General features: G+C 40.7%; 1 protein-coding gene across 1 annotated transcript in view; it reads right to left on the minus strand.

Annotated features, from left to right (window-relative positions):
* CABCOCO1 (ciliary associated calcium binding coiled-coil 1) overlaps positions 1 to 22,287 on the minus strand; it is a 59,312-nt gene extending 37,025 nt beyond the window's left edge. The window contains exons 1-4 of the mRNA XM_063131638.1: positions 22,187 to 22,287; positions 21,036 to 21,205; positions 18,169 to 18,313; positions 14,814 to 14,886 (exon numbers count right to left, since the gene is read on the minus strand). Of these exons, the coding sequence (XP_062987708.1) occupies positions 14,814 to 14,886; positions 18,169 to 18,313; positions 21,036 to 21,205; positions 22,187 to 22,257 (459 nt within the window). The 5' untranslated portion in view covers positions 22,258 to 22,287. The remainder of the gene's footprint in view (positions 1 to 14,813; positions 14,887 to 18,168; positions 18,314 to 21,035; positions 21,206 to 22,186) is intronic.
* Positions 22,288 to 22,735: the final 448 nt, after the last annotated feature.

Below are 22,735 nucleotides of genomic sequence, written 5' to 3' on the forward strand. Positions count from 1 at the left end.
TTTTCGCTGCCTGAAAACACTTTTCTTTTTCTTGTTGAGGCAATTTTAACACGTCACTGTAACTCTCAGGTTCAGACTTCACACAACACACACTGAATTCATCTGAATACTTTAAAGGTGGAATTCCTTTGTTTTTTCTTTGTGAACGACGAGGTACACTGGCAATTTCTTCCTCCCTTTCATTTCCCTCCTCCCTTCCTCTTTTGGGAGTGGAAACACTCTTCTCAGAGATGTGAGGGCTCTGAGAAGTTAACCCCTGAGTTACTGTTTTCTCCTGGTTGTTCACGGTTTCTAACAGAACTTGGGAACCTTGAATCCTGTCCCAACCTGCCTCCTGAAAAGTAGCAGACCTAGAAACAACCACCTTCCCATGACTTAGGGAAAAACGCCAAGATTTGGATTGCATGCCAGAATAACCCACAAAACGTAATTTCACAGACTTGGTTTCACCTTTAGATCTTTTGGACTTTGGGATATGCACGTATGCCCAAGACCCCCATGTTCTCAAGTGAGACAAATCTGGCTTTGAACCAAAAAGTAAACAGTAAGGCGAACTGCCTGTAACCCTGCTCCAGGTTCTATTACACAAATAGTTTGCGGTTAAAAATGCTTCTCCCCACAAATCTTGCTCAGCGTTTGCATCAGCCATGAGAGAATCTTTCTTCATTTGAAGTACTCCAATTCTTCTCTCAATTGACCCATTTTGAAAAGGAGTTTGGGGATCTATTAACCTGTGTGTGATTCCTGTTTTCCTAAACCACTCACAGAACCTTCCAGAAACAAACTCACCCCCACGGTCCGACTGCACAGAAATAATGGGCTTGTTAAAGAACTTTTCCGCCCAAGTTTTCCAATCCCTAAAAGTTTCAAAAGCTTCTGATTTTTGCTTCAGTAAATAACACCAACTAAAGCGTGTGTAATCATCCAGAATTACAAGCACGTAACTGGATCCCCCTTGTGTAGGCGTGAATGGCCCTACCAAGTCAATAAACACCAGTTCAAAAGGCTTTTGTGACACCCTGTCACTTTTCCTGCAGATGTTCTGCACCCGGGATTTGGTCTGATGACAGATTGAACAATCCAAGAAATTTTTACAGTTTCGCAAGCTTAACCCTGTACACACTTGAGGCATGTGACTTAACACTTTAAAACTTGCATGACCTAAACGCCTGTGCAACTCATGAACACAATTTTTATGGTCTGGCACGTTACCAGTTTGTGCCACCCTTTCTTTACCTGCACCCATGTAAAACAGTCCATTTTTAACATGTCCCAGTGCCACATTTTGTCCATCCTTAATCACTTGGCACTCATCCTTCTGAAACGTAACAACGTATCCTTCAGACGTTAGAGCACTAACAGAAAGGAGACAAAAATCTAAATCTGGAACATACAGAACCTGTTCACACTCCTTTTGCAGACAAGGAACGTAGCAACAGCCAATTCCTTCCACCCTCGACGTTCGTCCATCTGCAAGCGTGATTGACTTCACCTTGCTTGGTTCCAACTTCCGAAACGCCTCTGGATTATTAGAAATTGTTCTGGACGACGCAGAATCAATCAGCCAAACCTCTTGGGCCTCGTTACACCTCACTGTGGCTGAAACAAATGCATTCGAGCATTCCTTCTTCTCTCCAGCCTGTGTAACTCCCTTCTTCCTTTTTTTACAGAAGCGTTTGATATGACCCGGCTGTTTGCAAAAATAACACTTTCTTACTGCAACTGCGGCTCTCTCCACACTGTTGTCTTGGAAACACTTATCTTTCTGCATTCTTTCTCTGCTGCCAAGGGCTGACTGCTTAACCCTTTCCTGGCAGTTTTCCTCCTTCCTGGAAAGACGCCGTTTCTCTTCTTGGAGCAAACGACCTGTCAAATAATGAAGAGTGAGTTCATCAGTCTTCATACTTTCCAGACTGGTTGTCAGAATGTCCCAGCTTTGAGGCAACGACCCCAAAATCAGGTAGCACTTATGCTCTTCCGTAAAAACGATTCCGACCTCCTGCAACTGGACAAATAGAGATCTCACCTGTTGGAGATGATTTGCCAAACTTCCAGCCTCCTCCAACTTTAACCGATACAGCTCTCTGGTGAGGCTCAGCCGTGTGCTTGCCGACGCACGCACATAAATCTGTCTCAGCGCATTCCAGCTGTCTCTTGCCGTCTCATCTCTGGTGATATGGACAATTTGCGAGTCCTCCATACTCAAGACAATGTTTGCTTTGGCCCTTTCATTCTGCTCTTCCCACACTTGTGCTTCTTGAGCAGTCTGACCAACCGGCCTCGGGACACTCACGACGTTCCAACATCTGTCCCGCTTCAAAAACATTTCCATCTTGAATGACCACGTTAAGTAATTTCTCTCATTCAGCCGTTCCACCGGAATACTGGATGCCATCTGAACCTGGGCCATCCTCACCGGCTGGGCTGGAGCGCGACTCACACTGGATACAGACCCGTCTGAGCTCGATGAACTGCCTGAGCTCGACTCCGTCTTTCCCTCCAGCGTTCCTTTGCTCTCAAGCTTTCCAGCAACCAAAAATTATGCCTTCCAGACTTTCTCTGGGCGCATAACCTATCGGGGTAATTGCTTACCCAAAATATAGCAGAGTGCGAAATAGCAGCAGCGTAGAGTCTGGAAATGGTTTCAGCTTGGATTTAGGAACAAAAGAAGCACTCACGGTCTTTGGTCAGTAAGAAGCTTTACTGACACTAAATAAATTACTTACAGAATAAATGGTCATATATACAGTCCTTTCACCAACAGTACAGCAACACAACGTAGCAGTATAACATCAGCAGTAAGTTCCAGCAGTAAGTTCCAGCAGTAAGTTCCAGCAGTAAGTTCCATACAACATGGACTTCTTAAATACACTTTTCTCCTTGGCCCAATTAACCAATAGTCTCTTCATCTTGTACATCTCGTACCGCACGTAGGCCAGGGAAGAATCTGCTTCATACTGGACTTCTCCTGGCAGAGACAATCTGGCCAAGGACATCTTTTTAACTCTTTAGAGTCCTTTTCCTTCTGTGGGTAAAAACCTAACCACAACAGCTTCTGCCTCCCAGCCTCTAGCAGGAGACAAGCAGCAGTAGTCTGCACTAACTGCAGCTTCTGAATTGTCATACGGCAACCCTAGGCAGGTGGCATTATAGTAGTCAATCCTAGAAATAACAAAAGTGTGGCAGTATGACCCAATCCTTCCTCTCTAGATGGAGGTGCAGTGTACATAACATATATAATTGATAAAAAGAGCTCAGAGCAATCCATGATGCCTCCCTGGCAAATAGAAGTACTGCCAGGAGTACTGCTAGGCTCCTGAGATGGATGGAGGTGATTGCCACCTCATTTATCACAAGCAGGATTGCAGCAGCTAGGTTCTTGGGAATACCCAACCAGCATTAAAAAGCAGTTTGGTTAATACAGGCCAAGCCTGCTTGCTCCTCCAGAATCAAACTACGGAGGAGAGCTGTTTGATTTTTTGTGAATTTGACATTTACTTGCAGGAAGGTCAGGAGACAGGCATTGGTCAATGTCAAAACCACAATACTCATGTTGGGAAAGATACCACAAAGGAGAAGAGCTCTTAAATGTTCTAACTCCATCACATTTTACTCCATCTCTTCCCACTGCCATATATCCCCTGCCCAAATACTTGAAGAGGAATGACAACCTACACCCCTATTTTTGGTAGACACGTATCCCACTAACCACTTCCCCTTCTACCCGCGCCTTTCAGGAAAAGAGCCTTTATAATAAGCCAGAGTTTCCTGTCTCCCAGCTCAGTTCCCACCCATGGCATTGCCAGAGAGTGCTGGCACTGCTTCAGTGATGCCTGTGGAAAGAACAATGGTTTGGATCCAAATTTAGTCAGTGTAAACCCACTGAAATCAACAGGAGTTAACTTAGCCATGACTAACCAGCCCCACTGATTTCAACAGGTCTGCTCTGTATGAGTAAATCTGGATCCAACCCAGTATTTGTTGTTGGTTGTAAAAATCATAATAGTATTGTGTTACATAGCTGGAGAGTTCTACCTGATAGAACAGCCATACCAATAGTGTTCTTGCCATTTTAGGATGAGCAGCATAGCCTCAAACTCAAAAATAGGACATTGGCGACCTTGTGGTCTTTTGTTTCTCTCTTAGATTGTGTCGATTACAAACACAGGAAAAGTCAGCCCTAATTTTGAGCTCACTGACCTTCCTATAAAGTTCATTTCCTTAATTAGAGAAAGCAGAGGAGAATTTCTGCTCTGAGATTTAAGGAATGCTCAAAGTGGGTTTTAAAACTTGTCAGGTTTCTGCATGCCCCTCCTCCTCCTCCTCCTCCTCGCATTGCTAAATGTTTCCATTGTCTTATGTTTTGATAATTTAGTCAGCCCAAACCCCATGCCAAACAAGCCTGGATTAACAAGCCACAAATATTTAACTCTGAAGAGTTCTTTCTTTTAAAAGAAAGAGCTCATATTAATAGTCTATGTTCTCATTGTATATATCGTTATCTTTTTATTGAAATACATATAATTCCTTAGCTAAAGTTTCATAAATATACAGATGTACGTTACAGGACAAGCCATATGGTAGCAATTTAAACAACAGCACACACTCTTTCTCTGCAAATGTAGTGATTCAGTAGGTAAGACCTCTGTTTTCATTTTAAATATACTGCTTGCTAGTGCAATAATTCCCACTTAATAATGGAAAATACCTATTAACTGTACATAATAGAATACAAGCTAGCCTACTTCGGTATCTCCCACATTTGTAAGAAATTATAGCTTAGAAACGAGACTTTGATATAGCGATCTGTGATATTAACTCCCCCCCCACCGCAAAAAAACCCCTCTGTGCTTTCTGATCGTAAGATAATTTCTGTTCTGAAGTTAATAGCTCATAGAGGTTGTGGGAGCCACATGTTCACAAGAGTCTGTGCTGGGGAATCGTGTGGCCCTCACTTCTCTACTAGCAGTTTCCCAGATTAAAATGTAAAACAAATAAATTTATCTGCATCCAGCAAGTGCTGGGGGATGAAATAACCTTATTAAATTTAGAGCCAAATGTTGCGTCCGTAACTCCTGCACTAAGGCAGAATATCTGATCGATACTAGTCAATATTTTATATATAATGAGAGATTTGCCATTAGTTGATAACTTGTATCTTGCAGCTGAAGCCAGCTCAAGAGTTCCAAGTGAACTTCTGGCCTTGGAAGGAGAGCAGGAATTTACTGCAAGGCCTGTTTCTCCCTTGATCAATGAGAAGGAGCAGCAGGGCTGAACCCATTCGGAAGGTTCCTGAGGCCTTGACATCTGGGTCTTGCAGCCATATTTCCCTAGAGAGCAGCATTCCCCAACATGGTGCTCTCCAGGTGTTTTGGACTTCAATTCCCATCAGCACCAGCCAGCATGGCCAATGGTCTGGAGCAGCTTCTTGGATAGCAAACACAGCTCTTGACATGGACACTCCACATATAAAGTGTTTAACTTTGCTATTAATGACAATATTATTGTCCCCAACAGTGAATACTCCTTATCAGCTCCTGACGAAGGATCCTGGTATCCGAGACGTTGAGCTTTTAAAACTACAATTTCCCCCCAACAATACCATTAAAGATTTATTATCCTTCATGGCACCAGAGTTAGTCTCTTCTCTCGTACCAATGGTCAGGAATGCTGTGAGTTGGAATCCAAAACATCTGGAGGACACTAGGTTGGACAAGGCTGCCCTAGAGTGAAAAATGCTTCTGTAAAACATTTGAGAATATTTTGAGAAACTGGGAATGGGACCCACCTGTAAACAACTTCCATATTTTGAGCCCTATGTTCCTGTTCTATAACAGAAAATGCAAGAATATCACTGAACAATGTTACATTTCATTTTTCACTTTTAACTGTATATACAATGACAACATAGACTATTAATTTGAGCTCTTTCTTTTAAAAGAAAGAACTCTTCAGAGTTAAAAGTGAAAAATGAAATGGCAAATATGGGCAGTATGTATTTGAACAGAATTCAAGCATGGCACAGAGCAGGAGTGGAGGAGCTCTTTCAACCCAAGGGCCAAATTCCATTTCGGAGCAGCTCTCAGGAATAGCAATGCAGTGGTGATGGGAAAAATGGTGGAGCCAAAACTATTTGCAGCCTAAAGGTCTTATTTATTGCCAGGAACTAAGCCTTAGGAGAGGCATTTCAAACCTTTTAGAATGGGGGGGACAGGACCCAGAAAAGCCAAGAAACCACCAAATAATTGGGGGTTGGGGATGGGTCTAGTACAAGGGGACCCCAGAAGGGCTAGATTTGGCTTGTGTGCTTAAGGTTCCTTACCCCTGACACAGAGGGTTTGGGGGGGGGGGGAGCTAAGCTGTACCTTAAAGGGACCACCCAACAGTAGCAGTATGCTGGCAGCCCAGTGATGGGGGAAAACATGGCCCTTGTTGTGTGACCCCTCCAAGAACATGCTTGAAAAGCACTGCCCTGGGCAATATGCCATTATTAGGCTTGTAGTATCTCCAGTCCTTTGTGGAATCTGCTGCTCAAATATGCTGGGCACAAGCTACATGGAGCTTTATAAACTGTTAATGTGAAGTCCCTGCTGAACGCGCACTGCCCTGTTGTGTAAACAGTGCTAGAGCTCTCGTCCAATATGTGCATAGCCCCAGGTTATCAAAACACTTTATTTACAAAGAAGTTGCCATGGCAGTTTAAATGGGCTGGCTTCAGCAATACATCGCACAAACCAATATTAGCACCACCGCAACCTAAACTAACATCTGGCACGGAAACCAAAAGATCAAAGTTCCATTTTATGTGCGTGGTGCAGGTGAAATCTTTCATTGTGGAGCCATCCTAGGAAGTCGCCAAAGATATGAAGACTTGTGAGTTATCAAGCCAACATCTGACCATCCTCCCAGCTAGGGCTCCCAGTGACCAGACTTCCCTATTCCTACTTCCTGAGACTTCCCTATTCCTACTTCCACCCTCCCAAGTCTTAGCTATTTTCACACAAGAACAGTCCTATCATTAGGCAGAGTGAGGCAACGGCCTCAGGCTGCTGATTTGGGGTGTCATAAAATGGCAGCAAATTGTTAGTTATTTAATTCATTATTGTATTTTTATTGTAAGGGAGGGTGATAGCTGTTTGTGAGATTTTATGCCTCAGGTGCCAGAATAACTTGACCAGTCTGCGAAGCTCCAGAGTCTCACCCACCATCTTCATTTCCCAGAGTGCTGTTCTGGACTCCACATGGGTCCCAGAGGCACACTGGGATTAGGAAATGAAAACGGTGGTGAGAGTGTGGAGCTTTGCAGCAGTGCGTCCGCCCTGGTAATTTTTCTTTTTAAAAATGACAGATGAAAAGACTGCTGCCACCACCAGTGTCCCAGTAAGCTGAGGTGTGTGGGTTAACCTGGCCTTCTTTCTTTCTCCTTTTAAAACTCCTCAGACCTGGAGCCAGCACGCTCAACAACTTGTGTAAGGAGCCCTTTGATCCTTTTCTCCTGCCCAGTAAGGGGGAGAAAACAAAAGGGCCCCTTTTTATTTGTTTTAAACACAAAAAGGAAAAGGGACCGGTTTCTTTCCCCGCTCCTCCTCTCACCTACCAGGCAGGAGGAAGAGAACAGATGGATAACTTTTTTATTCCTTTTAAAAGTCTTTAGATAGATTATCAGGTGTGCTGGCTATAGTGTAGAGTCAGCACACTCAATAACTCAAAGGAAGAAAAGGAGACACCTTTGATCCAATCCTGCCATTTGTTGTGTGTGTGAAACAGGTGGAATAACCAAGTCTCTTTTTTCTTCCTTTTATTAAAACAAAGAAAAAGAGATTTGTTTGGTCCTTATTCACCCGCTTGCCAGGTGACCGAATGAGAAGAGACTAAGGTGGCGCTGGGGCGGGGAGGAATGCCCCCCGCAAAGCATCTTCATGCCCAGGGCCCCTGTTGACCTGGCTGTATTACTGTGCATGAACCACTGTTCTGGACGTCCTTCCATTCAGGAGTAAGTCAGAATAGAGGTGCATGCAGGAACATAGGAAGTGGGCTCCTCTGAGTGTGGGTAGTTCTTGCAAACACAAAAAAAGAGTATTATTATTATTATTATTATTATTATTATTATTATTATTATTATTTTATTATTATTTATTGCATTTTTATATTGCCCAACAGCCAAAGTTCCCTGGGTGGTTCACAAAAACTAAAGAATGAGGCTGTCTTCAATTTTTAAGCTAGACCAGGCCTATATCCCGGGGTCATCCCTGTGCATCCAAATGACACACAGGGGATCCCGGGAGCAGGCAGGGATGACCCCTCCATTTGCCTGGGATAATCCTTAGGTCCAGCAAAGGCCTTAGAGAAGAAGTGTGCCTCAAGCATCAGTAATCTGGGAAAAACTGAACTAAAATCATATACAAAGAAAAAGGAAGGAGACTTGTTGAAAGTAACACATTGGCCTGCTTCACATGACATGACAGCCCACCAGATCTTAATTTATCTGTGGGGTGGTGGTGGTGCATTACCCACAACAGCCCCCAGGGGTAAATGAAGCCACAGTAGACTGTCATGACATGTGGACAGGCCCACTGTGGTATTGGTGGCTCATAGGCTGGTAATATTCACATCCTGACTTCAGCTCCCCTCGTTTTTCAGACTAACTCCTTTTTCAGTAATTTTGTCCAACCAGCTAATTCAGGAAATAGATTTAAAAAAAGGTCTTTTCCTCTAAACAAATTCAAATGAACAAGTGATACAGTCCAAACGAAATAAAGTCGGATTTGGACACAGTCCAACTATGGGAATGCTGAGAGCAATACGTTCTTGTAAATAGTTACTATTTTTAAAGGTTAACTCTAGCAGATGATATCAAGTGACTGTAAATTTAATGGGAGAGCATATTATACACACACATATACACATATCTGTCAATCTGATTCTATGACATTTCTAAAAATTGGACATAATGCTCTGTAAAGTCTTCCTGCTCAAATAAATTAATTTCAGTGGAACTTTTGCAAAGAGGTTACTGTGGACTGTGTCCATGGTATATAATTTCTTTAAAAAGTGAACATTCATCCAGTCAGCTGGGCCACAAAAGACAGATTATTCTATCACACTGATTGAAGCAAGAAGGGATAAAGCTACATTTACCAACCACATTATTTTTTTACTAGGAAATGCTTCAAAGCAAACATCATTCCAAACGTTATTTGGAAAGAACAGCACGGGTATGTAATGACCAAGGCTGCATTTGTAAATGTTCCCAAAACTCCCTAAAAGACATACAATAATATATCACCCTAAGTAAAATAACTTAGCCAAGCCCCCAAAATAGAAAATAATAAAAGCTTCTATGCAATTAATGTCTCAGCAATGTAAACGTTTGTTTCAAGATCTGACATGTGTTAATGAAAATTGCTTTGCTGACTTCTTGCGTTTAGCTTGGCCTCCATTCGTGCTCTCCGAATGTGTAGGCTGGGCCAATATACATATTAAATAAAGTAAATCAGTGAATGTATACATGAGGCAGAGATGGACGCCAATACTTTAAGGGAGCCTTCACCATCCTGGTTCCCTCCAGATGTGTTGTACTACAATTCCCATTATGCCAGCCAACATGCCCATCATTGGAATGATGGGAATTGTAGTCTAACACCTATGTGTCCTCAACTGTAACTGAATTAACAGGAGTTACTCTCATGCACACATACAAAGCCTTGGAAACCCAAATGATATGAAAATGCCTTCATTCCTCCTTTTTTAAAAAAATTGTTTATTAATATAAACAAAGAAAGAAAGAAAGGGGCAATTACATCAAGTTTAAGTCTCATTGTTCTTCAGTTAACATAGTGATTTCTCTTTAGTAGGGGTAGCAACTTGTGGCCCTCCAGATGTTTTGGCCTACAACTGGCCGCAGCCCTGGCCAACGTAGCCAAAGAGGAGGAATGATGAGAGTTGTAGGCCAAAACATCTGAAGGATCACATATTGCCCATCCATGCTTTATTGTAACAACAACAGCCGTACTGTGAATGACCACTGTTAATGTGATTGTCACTATCAGTACTTTCGGCATTTAATTTCCTTCTGACCTCATGGTTTACAATTCTTTCCCTCTCCCCCATAGGTACTGTATATAAGCTGAAACTTGTCATAATACTCCATGCATCTGATGAAGTGGACTATATTGTTCACAAAAGCTTATGCCAGAATATATGCGCTCGCTTTTAAAGTGCCACAAGACTCTTTGATGTTTTTGCTGCACTAGACTTACACACTAACTCTCTTGAAATGGCTTTCCCTGAATTTCTGAGCAATTGTGAACACCCAGGAAGTGAAGCCCTCTATTTCACCAATTCTCTGAAACATGTAAATCTACCTATTTTGCCTTTCCCTTTTCTCATTTTCTCTTAATAATTGTTCTGAATCTCTCCGTTTTGTCCCCCACAGCTAGGTCTTGCCAGCTAACACACAAAAGCTGTAAGCCAATGGAAGTGACGTCCAAAAAAACCAGATGTTCTAAATAAGCATGCTTAGGATCTGGATGGGATGATGTCAGATTAGACACACCTATTAGCCACCTGTCCCCCAATATTTTTCCACCCATAAATGTATCCTTCTTCCATAAAAATCTTTTAGGAAAGTCCTTCCTCCCTCAGCATGTTCAAATTAGTCCAATGTCTCCATTGAATAAATGCAATAGACACTGCAATACTTTTGATTTGATTTTTAAGTGAAAGCCACTGTCCAAATTAGACTTGGGCACTATTTTTGTAACCTGGATTCATTTCTTCAGCAAATTATTTCTATAAAGCTTCACTCTTAAGTAAGCATTAAAGAGAGAGACATGAATGTTACTAGACAAATGCTTCCTATTGCTAGCTAAATGTCAAGGTATGCCTTCTCACAAGAGTCTGACATTCATGCCTTACTGTTTTCTTTTGCAATTGCTTTATTTTTATTAGATCAACTGATTTATGAGGGCTAGCAGTCAGCAGGATCGTAGTGACATTTATTCTTTGCTCCCTCACTATAAAGCTGCCTTTGCATTGGCCAATAATTTTCTGAACCATTTAGAAACTAGCTTTCAGGAGAATGACATTTTAAAAATCTTACTGAAAACAATTATAACGGGCTTCATATATTTAAAATATATGCAGTTTTATTACTTAAAAATAGCAGTGCCGTCTAAATTGCCAAAGAGATTTGCTGATGTTCAATTCTTAAGAAATGGATTGCCTCTTCAGCAGTGGGAATACCTGCAGCAGAAAAGGCCATTCACACAGTACTCTCCCATGTGTGATATCATTTCTTTCGATTGTGATCTGTGTCATGACTAAGCAGAATTTTGCCAAGTCATCACATGGTTAACTAGCACAGAAATAAGTGATTGAGCAGTGAGACAAAAGACGCATAAAACAAGAGTATTATTATTATTATTATTATTATTATTATTATTTATTTATATAGCACCATCAATGTACATGGTGCTGTACAAATAACACAGTAAATAGCAAGACCCTGCCGCATAGGCTTACAATCTAATAAGTTGTAGTAAACATTAAAGAGGGAAGGAGAATGCAAACAGGCACAGGGAAGTGTAAACAGGCACCGGGTAGGGTGAAGCTAACAGTATAGAGTCAGAACAAACTCAATATTTGAAGGCTATAGGGAAAAGAAAAGTTTTTAGCTGAGTTTTAAAAGCAGTGATTGAGTTTGTAGTTCTCAAGTGTTCTGGAAGAGCGTTCCAGGCGTAAGGGGCAGCAGAAGAAAAAGGACGAAGCCGAGTAAGGGAAGTGGAGGTCCTTGGGCAGGCGAGAAGGATGGCATCAGAGGAGCGGAGAGCCCGAGCGGGGCGATAGTGTGAGATGAGAGAGGAGAGATAGGCAGGAGCTAGACCATGAAGAGCTTTGAAGGTCAGCAGGAGAAGTTTATATTGGATTCTGGAGTGAATTGGAAGCCAATGAAGAGATTTCAGAAGTAGCCCAGGAGGCTTTTTAAAAAGAGCCCTTATAATCCTACCTTTTTTCAAGGAAGAGTAATTTCCCCTCAAGATAGTAGAGAAAATCTGAATGTGCAATGGCAGAAATTTCTGATGAACTTTTCTGCTCCACATTTTTTTGGGTAATTAAGGCCAAAGCAGGATGAAGTTACAAAGTGAAAGAAAAATGATCCCCTTTCCCCAAATAAGTTACGCCCAAATGAGCAATTGTAATGAAGAGAGAGCTGATATTTAGTAGCCAGGTTCAGACATAATGGGAATCTATGTTTCCCCACTACGTGAACAAGCTTGCATAAGCCTTGCACTTTTTAATTGTTTTAATTTTTGTGAACTGCCCAGAGAGCTTCGGCTATTGGGCGGTATAAAAATGTAATAAATAAATAAATAAATTTTTCACTCCCTCTTCCTCAATCCTCCCCTTCTGCATGGCAGAGGAAGGGACTAAAAGATTCTGGTTCGAGTTATAATGTGACCACAGTTTCCAGTGACACCTGAACCTATGGAACTGTGGTTTGGTTAAACTATGGTTTGAGGACAAGCCAGGACCTGAACCCACAGTTTGATTATGGCTTGTTCTCACTAGTCAAACAAACCACAGTTTCCACAGTTTACAGCAACATAGGAAATTACGCCTGGAGGCTGTTTTGGGATGGATGAGTGTGAACAAGCTTAAACTTAATCCAGACAAGATGGAGGTACTGCGCCTTGAGAAACCAACTACTTTGGATGGAGTACTATTGGACTACCTGTGTGTTTCCGAGCCCAATTCAAAGTGCTGGTTTTGACCTTTAAAGTCCTAAACTGTTTGAGATGAAGTTATTGAAGGACCGCCTTCATCCATATCAGTCTGCCCGCACTTTAAGATAAGAAAGGCCCTTCTCATCTGCCCACCAGCGTGAGAAATTAGGTGGGTGTCCACACGGGAGAGGGCCTTCTCAGCACTGGCCCCACATCTGTGGAACAAATTCCCATCAGAGGTCCGCCATGCACCATCCTTGCAGGCTTTTAAGAAGGCCTTAAAATGTTTTATTTTACCATGGCCTTCTCATAAATGTGTATTCTTTTGCTGCTCTTGCTCTTGCTGCTCTTGGTGATTTAGTTTTACTGTTAGCTTTTATTGTATTTCTTTTACTGTGTATGCTTTTATTACTTTTAATGTTTATATTGTTTTTTATGTATTGTTGTAAGCCACCTTGGAGGGCTTTCCCCCTGAAAGGTAGCAAAGAAATGTTATAAATAAATAAATAAATAAATAGTGATTAGTTTGGTGTCATAAACAGAGACTTTCAATCTCCTCCTGTAGTGTCTAAAAGAGGAGGAGAGGGGCCAGGGGAGTACATGAGACCAAAGATCAAGCAGGCTCATACACATAGCAGGAAACCATGATTTCCCGAGACATTTGAACCATGTCTAGCTTTGTAAGTCTAAATTACATCACATTAGAAAAAGTAATCTGAAGAATAAATACAAAGTTTTAAATAAATGTGTTTGTATTCAACATATGAAGCAGAAAGATAAGCAGGATGGTTATAACTACTATAAAATATGGATAGTATATCACTACGTCAATCCCAGCTGTGCTCAAACACCTTGAATACTGCAGTCACCTTCATTTAGGAGACAATATGACAGAAGGAAGCAGAGAGAAGAGTAGTAAAATCATCAAAAACAGGAAATGGTTTCCATATTACACCAGCAGCTTACAATATTAGGAGTTTGCCAGTTATACTGCAATCTGAAGTTCATGTACTTGGCAGAAAGCCCTGTTTGTTTCAATGAAATCCAGCCACACATTTGGCTCATGTGCAATTGGATGTTCTTCTAATCTGGGCGGTAGTGAACACGAAGGATGCTTTAGCAGGGCAATGGGGCAGCTGTGACTGCCTGCCACCCACATCATCAGTTGTCCCCCCCCCCCCCATTCCATTTAGATTAACAAAGCAGATGTCAGGGAGTGCAGAATTCAAAGTTTGCCAGCACTTGGGCAGCCTGTGGCCACGGCAGGAGGAAACTTCGGAGGGCAGGGTGGCTGTCAGGAGGGCAAGGCAACGGCTTTGGCATGTGAGATGGTTTTGGAGGGCAAGCAATAGCCTATGGTGCAGGGAATTAGAGGGTGAGTAGTTGCAGCTGTAGAAGGGATGCATATTGCTGACACAAGATGTGAAAGGCTTGGTTTAGACAACACGCTAAACCATGCTGCTTAACCACAAAATGGTTAAGGGAATTCCCATAACCATTTTGTGGTTAAGCAGCATGGTTTAGCGTGTTGTCTGAACCAGGCCACTATGTGGTACATTAGAACTGGAGGGTGAAATTGACCGCCACTATTACTGACCCCTTTCCCGAGTGTGATTTGTCAGTGAAAAAATTATTGGAGTGGGCCCCGGACATCTGCTGGGTGGGAGGTTGGCTTTCCAATCCATTTACATTCAATATCACTGTTTTAAACACTGCATCAGAAATGAAATAAAGCAGAACAGCCATAAGAGTCATACACAATAGTTTAAAAGCTCAGTAGACTAGCCCCTCTCCTCTTTATACCTAGAATTCCACACACATCACCCTTATAAATGTTGTCAACAAAGATATTCTTGACAATACAGCCGGCAGTCTAACCAACAATGGCATATTTATTCTTCTAAATTTCAAACTTCTGAGGAGACAGGCATTACTGTACTTCTCTTTTTTTTCTTTCATCTGCTATTCTGGGCTGTTAACACTTGAGCAATTTTGACACAAAGTTGCTTTGAGCTATAGAAAACAGATGCCAGAGAACATGCATTAAAATATTCCACTTAATCAGTTCCAGTCATATGAATTACTTACCTCATCTCCAATCACAAGTTCTTCCCTGGGACTGTGGAAAAGATACTCATATAGTGTATAATGTTGGAATAAGCTGTCAGACCAAAAAGTAAAAAAGAAAGGGACACTGTTAAAAGAAAAAGAAATCCCTTCAGAAAACGTTTTTTAAAAACACACTGGGGCCATTTTGATACCTTAGGAAAAAGGTATCCTAGTAAAAGACCTCACCATTCTAGTTAAGAGTTTGTGATCTATACCTGGTTTTTATTTATAAATATATCTAGTTTTTAAAGGGTTTCGCAACCAAAAATGTAATGAGCTCATTTCCTACCACCTGATGGGTCCTCCTCCTCTCCTCTTTCAGGACTCACAAGAAAATAAATACGGACCCCAGAATAGCTGTTTTTATAAGGATACAGTTGCTTTTATGCTTTTTACGTTTTTAAACTTTGTATATTTGTTTTTAATGTTTACTGTTTTTAACTTTTGTAAACCGCCCAGAGAGCTTCGGCTATGGGGCAGTATATAAATGCAATAAAGTAAAATAAAATAAAATAAAATAAATAAATAAGATACTTTCCCTTACATAAGCCTTGCAGGTAAGTTTGCTTGTCTGCTATAAAACAGTAGTGTGTTTAGGATCAGTGTAGGGCAGGGTCAAACAGCTCATACTTCTAGGTCAGGGAATGAGGCAGATAGCAGCGTTCTAAAGAGACAGAAGTCCTTTGGTGAGCAACTTAGAGTCAGTAGAGCATAGTGGTTAGTGTTGGACTAGCACTGGGGAGATCCAGGTTCAAATCCCTACTCAGCCATGAAGCTCACCTTAATCCAGTCACTATTTCTGAGCCTGACCTCTGTTGCAATGATAAAATAGTGGAAGGAAACTATTCCTTTGGAGGAAAGGTGGGATATATTAGGAATAAAAATAAAATGTTAGTAAAATTTAAAAAAACAGATAGTGAAGCTCTATATTAGGAAACCCATAAACCAAATACGCCTGTCTTCATTTTTAAAATGCAACACGTCAGAAATGCTCTGACATAACTCTGGTCATTCTTCTCACATTCTTAAGCCCTACTGTGTTTGTGTAGCTTGATCCAGTCTTTTTCTTCTTGGGGACGGGGAGATTATTACTGCAAAATTATTACTTCCCTGGCTCCTGCTGAACATAATCTGGCCACATTTCTATTCAGTTATGTAGCTGTGCAACATGTGTATTTCTCCTCCTAAATAGTACAAATTTCCTCCTTCTTTTTTTATGACACAATGGAATATGCTTGGCATTTGTTTCTGCTGTTCCTTATGGTTAGATTCTCGGCATGACACGACAAATGATTACAGATGTGAACAAAGTTACAGGGTAGGGCATTTTATCACAATTTGCAAGTATCTGAACGTGATTAATGCCGACATATTTTCCTAGCTTAACTGTTTCCTGAAAGAAAATGTCAAGTGATATGTTGATGCCTGCACTCGCCTCAGGAGACAAGATGGAAAAAACACACACTACCCACCCCAATCCACCAACACGGTCGTCTTTTACCAAACTCAAAGGCATCATCAAAGTTCCTGCACGGTTTGCACCAGAGTATTTAGGCAACTCTCATTTTTTAAAATTATATTTCTCAGGGGTTTAAAAGAAAACTTCCTCCACCAGAAGAATGGATGTAAGAACTGAAACACTGAATACTCATTTTGAGGAAAAGAAAAGACATCATATCCATCACTGAAAATATCGACAGAGGAGGGGCGCAAGCCTGGCATTGGCATGTGACACCCTTGGGCAGTGGCCGGGGTCCTGCTATTTTTGCCTGGTGTTCTTTTCAGCATCAGGCAGCTGGGTCCAGGAGCCCCCACAATGCTCTGACACACTGTCAGTCCAGGGCATTGTGGGAAATTTAAATAGTGGCTCTTAGACCCAGCCCCCAATGCTTAACAGAATGCAAGGGGGTGGCAGGGGTGGGTGGGAAGATAGCTTAAAGGGGCCCCTAGGTTAGGCATCATCAGTGAGCTGAGGTGGAAAGAGAAGGCACAGGAAGTGGGAAACGGATCCCAATGTGATCCCCAGCCACCTTGCTTTTAGAGATACAGAGGTGGCATGCCGGGCCCAGAGAAGCACAGTGGATCCACTGCCCTGGTAATCAAGTGGAAAAGCCCCCACTGTTTTGCAAGCGACTTCTAGCACTGGGCTAGTTAGGGGATCAGCCTGTTAGGAATTTCCTGCTGCTTGCCCGGAAAACAGGCAGCCCACTCAGAGAGGAAGGCTGAGGTCTCCTTTATGGGGAGGGAGGCACCTTTTTTCTCTCAGAAATTGGCTTTTGTCCTGATTTCCTGATTGAAAAATGCATTCAAGTCTGTAGTTGTAAGAAACTCACTGTTTCAGCATACTTTTACTATTTGATAGCTAATTGGAAGCTCCGTGTTCAAAGGCAGCATCCTTCCAAATGCCAAGGAAGGACTGATGCTGTCCTTTTCTGATGGAGAACATCTGGAAAGTATCTGGTTTTGTTGCAACCCAGCAAGGCATTTCTTATGAATTTGTATCAGTGGCACACACCAATACCAAGATACCTCTGAATAGTAGGTATTTAAAGATACTAAGGGTGAATACTTCCCTCTATGCAACTACTACTATGCAACCAGTATTGGGCAAAAGGCAGGATACAAATATAATAATAACAACAACAACAACAACAACAATAATAATAATGGCATTTGATTTTACAATATGAAAAGGGCTGCAACACCTAAGGGGATCATCACTCAAGTTAAAAAGGAAAGAAGAAGAAAAAAGATCATTAATGTAATACATGTGCAAATTTAACCAATTAATAATCTAAAACTCTGATGATTTATTGTTGGAGTTTTATTGTTTTTAAATTGTTGCACACCACCTTGATGACTTTTTAGCAGGTAAGGTGGTATATAAATGTTAATAATGAATAATAATAATTAAAAAATGAAGCGTTGGTTTTCTTTAATTCAGTGACAGTCCTAGTCCCCATATACTTAAAGCCATATTTGTACAGGAAGCCCAAATTATGAGAACTAATCCTGCCAGATGAGTTCCTGGTCCTTGTCTTTTAATTTATGAACACCACGGAGGCTCAGAGTGTTGGTTCAGGGATTCTTACTACCACAAATGTCAAGATCCCAATCTAATCCAACGCATGAAACAAGGAAAGCAACACACACAAACTCTCCTTGACCTTTTGTCCTCCTCCTTGTAGCCCTGAAACATGGGAGTAAATGGAAGGTGTGTTGGTATCAGTCTTCCAAAATTTGTCGATAACTGTGGCCAGACTCTGACCATGGCAAGCATTTAATGGCACACCTATCACAGTGCTTCTTTAGAATGAAGATGTAAAGTTAATACCTGATCTTCAAATAATTGATTATAGCCTTGGCTTGGTCTACAGTGAAGAACTCAAACCCACCACTTTTCTCTGAATGACACTGCCCAATTCCAGCCATTGCACTTCCAAGTTCTTGGATGTTCTCTTCCAGTGTCATATGTTGGGCTGCAACGCAAACCAGAAATAGAGGCAATCACACTTGTTTTCAGACACATGGGAGATTTTTAAATCAAACATGGAAAATAGTCCACAATTTCACCAATTATTTTAATGGACTATTAATGTATATTCATTGTATACTATCAACCATGTATTTATAGATTATGTATTTATAAATATTTAGAGGGGAAAGGAAAAGGTGAGATGGATATTTTAATATATTTAAAACAAGTAAATAAAGTATTCTCACAGAATAGGCTGAAGCATTTGGAGTAGTGTATAGAGTAGAGGTGGGGAAACAGAGACTCTCAAAACTCTCTATCCCAACTTGTGAGTTATGTGAGAATCCTGTGAATTCTAGCTTCCATTTAATTTTTTCCCCTAGCCCCTCATAGTAAGATTATTATATGTGATGGATTATATCTTTAACACATCTTCCCTTATTGCTCATACTGTGGCTATTACTGCTCACACAATGGCTATTATCAATATGTCCCATTATGTTGCAAGACATAGCGAGATTGAGATATAAACAGAATTATATAACTTCATAAATATGGCTAATTTCATATATTATCAAAATAACCTGGGTTTTTTTTTAAAAAAAAAATGCACTCAAGCTATTCTGTCGTTCCTTCCATACTTTATTTATTTATTTATTACATTTCTATACCGCCCAATAGCTGAAGCTCTCTGGGCGGTTCCCTTTTTGGCTTCCCTATAGAATGTAAAAGCTACCGTAAGCCCCAAAATGCTGCCGTCTTTTCAGATGTTCAGTCCCAGTGCCAGAGTCCATTTTGTTCCCTTTGGCAAATTTCTTCATATTTGAGAGCAACGATCTTCCAACTACTCAAGAGAACTATCAGTTTTCACTGTGATGTGGTGCCAAGCTGTCTTTGACAAGGGCAGGATGACTTCAGTTTTGTGTGGTTTTTAATTTGTTTTATTAGAATCCCTCTGGCCAAAACAATGTGTTTCACATTTGCAAAGCAAGAGTGCAGTACTCGGGCTCTATTAACAGTGAAGGCATAATTAATCTGTGTTAATCAATCCTAACCTGGTGTAACATCTCATGTAATACAAAATTATGGTTTGCCCTAACTATAATTAAGAATACACATCATAGTTTCATCTTTCAGACGTAGAACAAGCAAACTATGCTTTAGAACTTCTCTCTGCTTTCATTTCTCATCTACTCAGCACTTCACTTTGTAAGTTCACTCCTGTCTTTGTGGTGCAGCAACCTCTTAAGACAGAACAATGGACCTAACTATGGTTTATCAATGGTTTGTGAATTCAGACATAACAGAAAACCAGTTAGTACAAATTCTTGTTTGCAAATTAGCTTCAACTTATAGTTTCAGATCTGGTTTGTTGCCAGCAAAAAAACCCACACACACAACAGTTTGTATGTACTTCAGTTTCAGACATTTAAACAATCATTTAGCTAAACCAACCATAGTTTTGCATTTGGTCTAAATGTAGCTGCTCTTGCTTAAGATGTCACTTGCTGGATCAGACCAAGGTTTACCCAGCCCAGCATTCTTAGCAACCAGCATTTACTAAGTGAGCCACAAGAAACTGGACAGTAGTCTACCAGTGAACCATGAGCTACCTTTTGCTCATCCCAATAGAATTGGTTTTACTGAAATACATGGTAGAAACACCTGGCTAAAATCCAGAATGCCTCAAGGCAAAAGCAAATACTCAGCTAATAGTTGGAGGTGTCTTGCTGCTTCTTTTGTCCATATGTTCTTGAAATGCTCAATAGTTGCTTCCTTTTGGGAATATGGATAAACTTTGTATTGGAAAGCTCTTTAATGTTTTCTGATGTACATGTTTGTTTGTTTATTTATTTATTTATTTATTTATTTATTACATTTTTATACCGCCCAATAGCCGAAGCTCTCTGGGCGGTTCACAAAAATGTTCTCTTAAATTATGTACCTGCTTCTTAGCATGTAACACATGGTCAGCGTAAATGGATTTCTTTGCACCCTTTTGACTGCTAAAAGACTGATACTGCAACATTGGAACGATAAAAGCTCACTGGCTATAATGCAACAGATTGAAACCTAACAACACTAACAACATTTGAAAGAGTGACGTATAGGTGCCATTCATGAATGGACTTATATTTGGATATTTGGTCTGTGTTTACTGACGTTTACATGTGATTTACTCCTTTTTCCTTTTTAGAAGGTTGTAATATTTGAAACTGAGGCTTTCAAAGTATGTAGTTACATTTTATTTCATTGTTTTATTTTTTCAGATTCTGTTGACAGTTTATTTATTTATTTATTTATTACATTTTTATACCGCCCAATAGCCGAAGCTCTCTGGGCGGTTCACAAAAATTAAAACCATCATAAAACAACCAACAAGTTAAAAATACAAATACAAAATACAATATAAAAAGCACAACCAGGTATTTATTATACCTGGTTACGATAAATTAGTTTACAGTACTACTACTAATGTATTTGTGTAATATTGAGTATTATTCAATGCAGGTTATGGCACACGCCCAGCCTTGCCAGCCCAGATCTGTGCATGGCGCCTACCATGTGTTCCAGCTATAATAAACATACAACTTATGGAGGTTTGAGATGCTCAGAAGTAAAAAATTTTTTTGAAAAAGCATTTATTTCTATGAAAAAGTAATTACTTTATAAATGTTCAAAAAGGAAACTTAAATTTGTAAAATGCAAAATGCAACAAAACGTACTGTCAAGGTTTTCCATCAGCAAATTTAACAGAGTAAGAATTCCTCCAACTTGCACAGGCGTGAATTCTAATGCTTTTGCCCACCAAAATCCTGAGACGTAATAATCCAGTAACACAGCTTCTTTCAAAGATGTCAAACGTTGTTTCAAATTCAGAAACTCTTCCAAACGTCTGTGGTTAAAAATTGTGATTACCAAAGTTGGAGCATAAAGCCGCATTAGAATACTTAAGCAACTACAACAATTAAGCTCCTCTCTCCCCCCTGCACACATACACTACATTTAAAAGATCAGATTAAACAGACAGACTTTGGTCGTCTTTAAATGAACGATTTATACCACGGTCGTGACTTACCACTCACAGAAGTTCGCAGGTCATTTTGATGACGTCACGAGCCTCTTGCGCATCTCCTGCTCCTTTTCCCAGTTAATCCTTTTTAAAATAAACCACGTAAAACCCAATTCTTCTGAAATACATCGCAATTTCCTGCCGTGTGCAGTCGAAGTTGCGCTGTAAAACACCCACTAGAGGGCAGCATCCCATTGAACTGTATGGGTTGGGAGGTTTTAAATTACAGGCCATGTGGCCACTGCTCTCTTCCCATGTCATTCAGCATGTTTCAAATGTGAAAGAGAAGCAGGAAGCAGAGTGACAGTAAGGAAACCTGATTTCCCCCTGTCTGCAAGACTTCTAAGTGATCTGCTGACCTGGTTCAAAACAATACCATATAATTCCTGGGAACATGCAATGTAAGCATTGCACCATGGACTCAAGCCTAATTTAATACAAGTAAGTTTTAATTAATTATTGTTTCATTGCCATGTTGTTAGCTGCCCTGAGCTTTGGAAGGGCAGGATATAAATTAAGAACATTAATTAACTCAGTTTGATTTTGTACAATCCTCTTAAATAAATCCACAAGGGGACGAACATCAGATAAATTCTCTTACAATGACAATCAAACAGAAGGAAGCATGAGCGCAGGGATCCTGCACTGATTCAAGGATCCCAAATAAGGGCAGGATTCTATTTGTACATCTTTTGCAAATAATCTGGCAAGAACTGATAAAAGCGACACAGGCCATTATCTCAACAGAGGAAACTAATGTGAATAATATTTATCTATATTTAGGGATAAGTTCAACAGATTTACTTTTGAACTCCTGCTATATCTTGTTCCAACAGAATGGACACCTCAGCAAGGGAAAGAAACTTCCAAGCCATCGCCTCTTCATCTTTAACAATTTTGTCCTCTTCCTGTAGCAAGACAATACATTACATTACAATAGCATTCACACACACACAACACATGTTTCATCTCAAGGATCTCTTTTAATCAGAGCATAAAGAGAAACAATGGCTGCTGCCAACACCAATTTAGCTGATTTGGGGCAGGAGGAATAATAGGCAGATAAGTGAAAATTAATCTGTCTTACATTTGCAAATGAAGTATTTCTGAGAGAATGCCATATTGCAAAGCCCTTGGCCTAATTTCAGAAGCTCTCAGCAAGCAGTCAATTCTGTCAAGGGCGATGTGTTCCTCCCATGGCAGTTCACTGGGCAGAGGGGAAGAGAGTGAAGGGGGTATGCGAAAAAGAGGGAAGGGGGTGGCCCCCCCTACGTTCGGCTTTGGCCTCGCCAACCACCAACACGTGGCTCGAACAGATTACTCTGGAGGGAATGAGATTCTCAACAGAAAATA

This window comes from Elgaria multicarinata, chromosome 8 (genome assembly GCF_023053635.1).
Source record: "Elgaria multicarinata webbii isolate HBS135686 ecotype San Diego chromosome 8, rElgMul1.1.pri, whole genome shotgun sequence".
Taxonomy (NCBI): domain Eukaryota; kingdom Metazoa; phylum Chordata; class Lepidosauria; order Squamata; family Anguidae; genus Elgaria; species Elgaria multicarinata.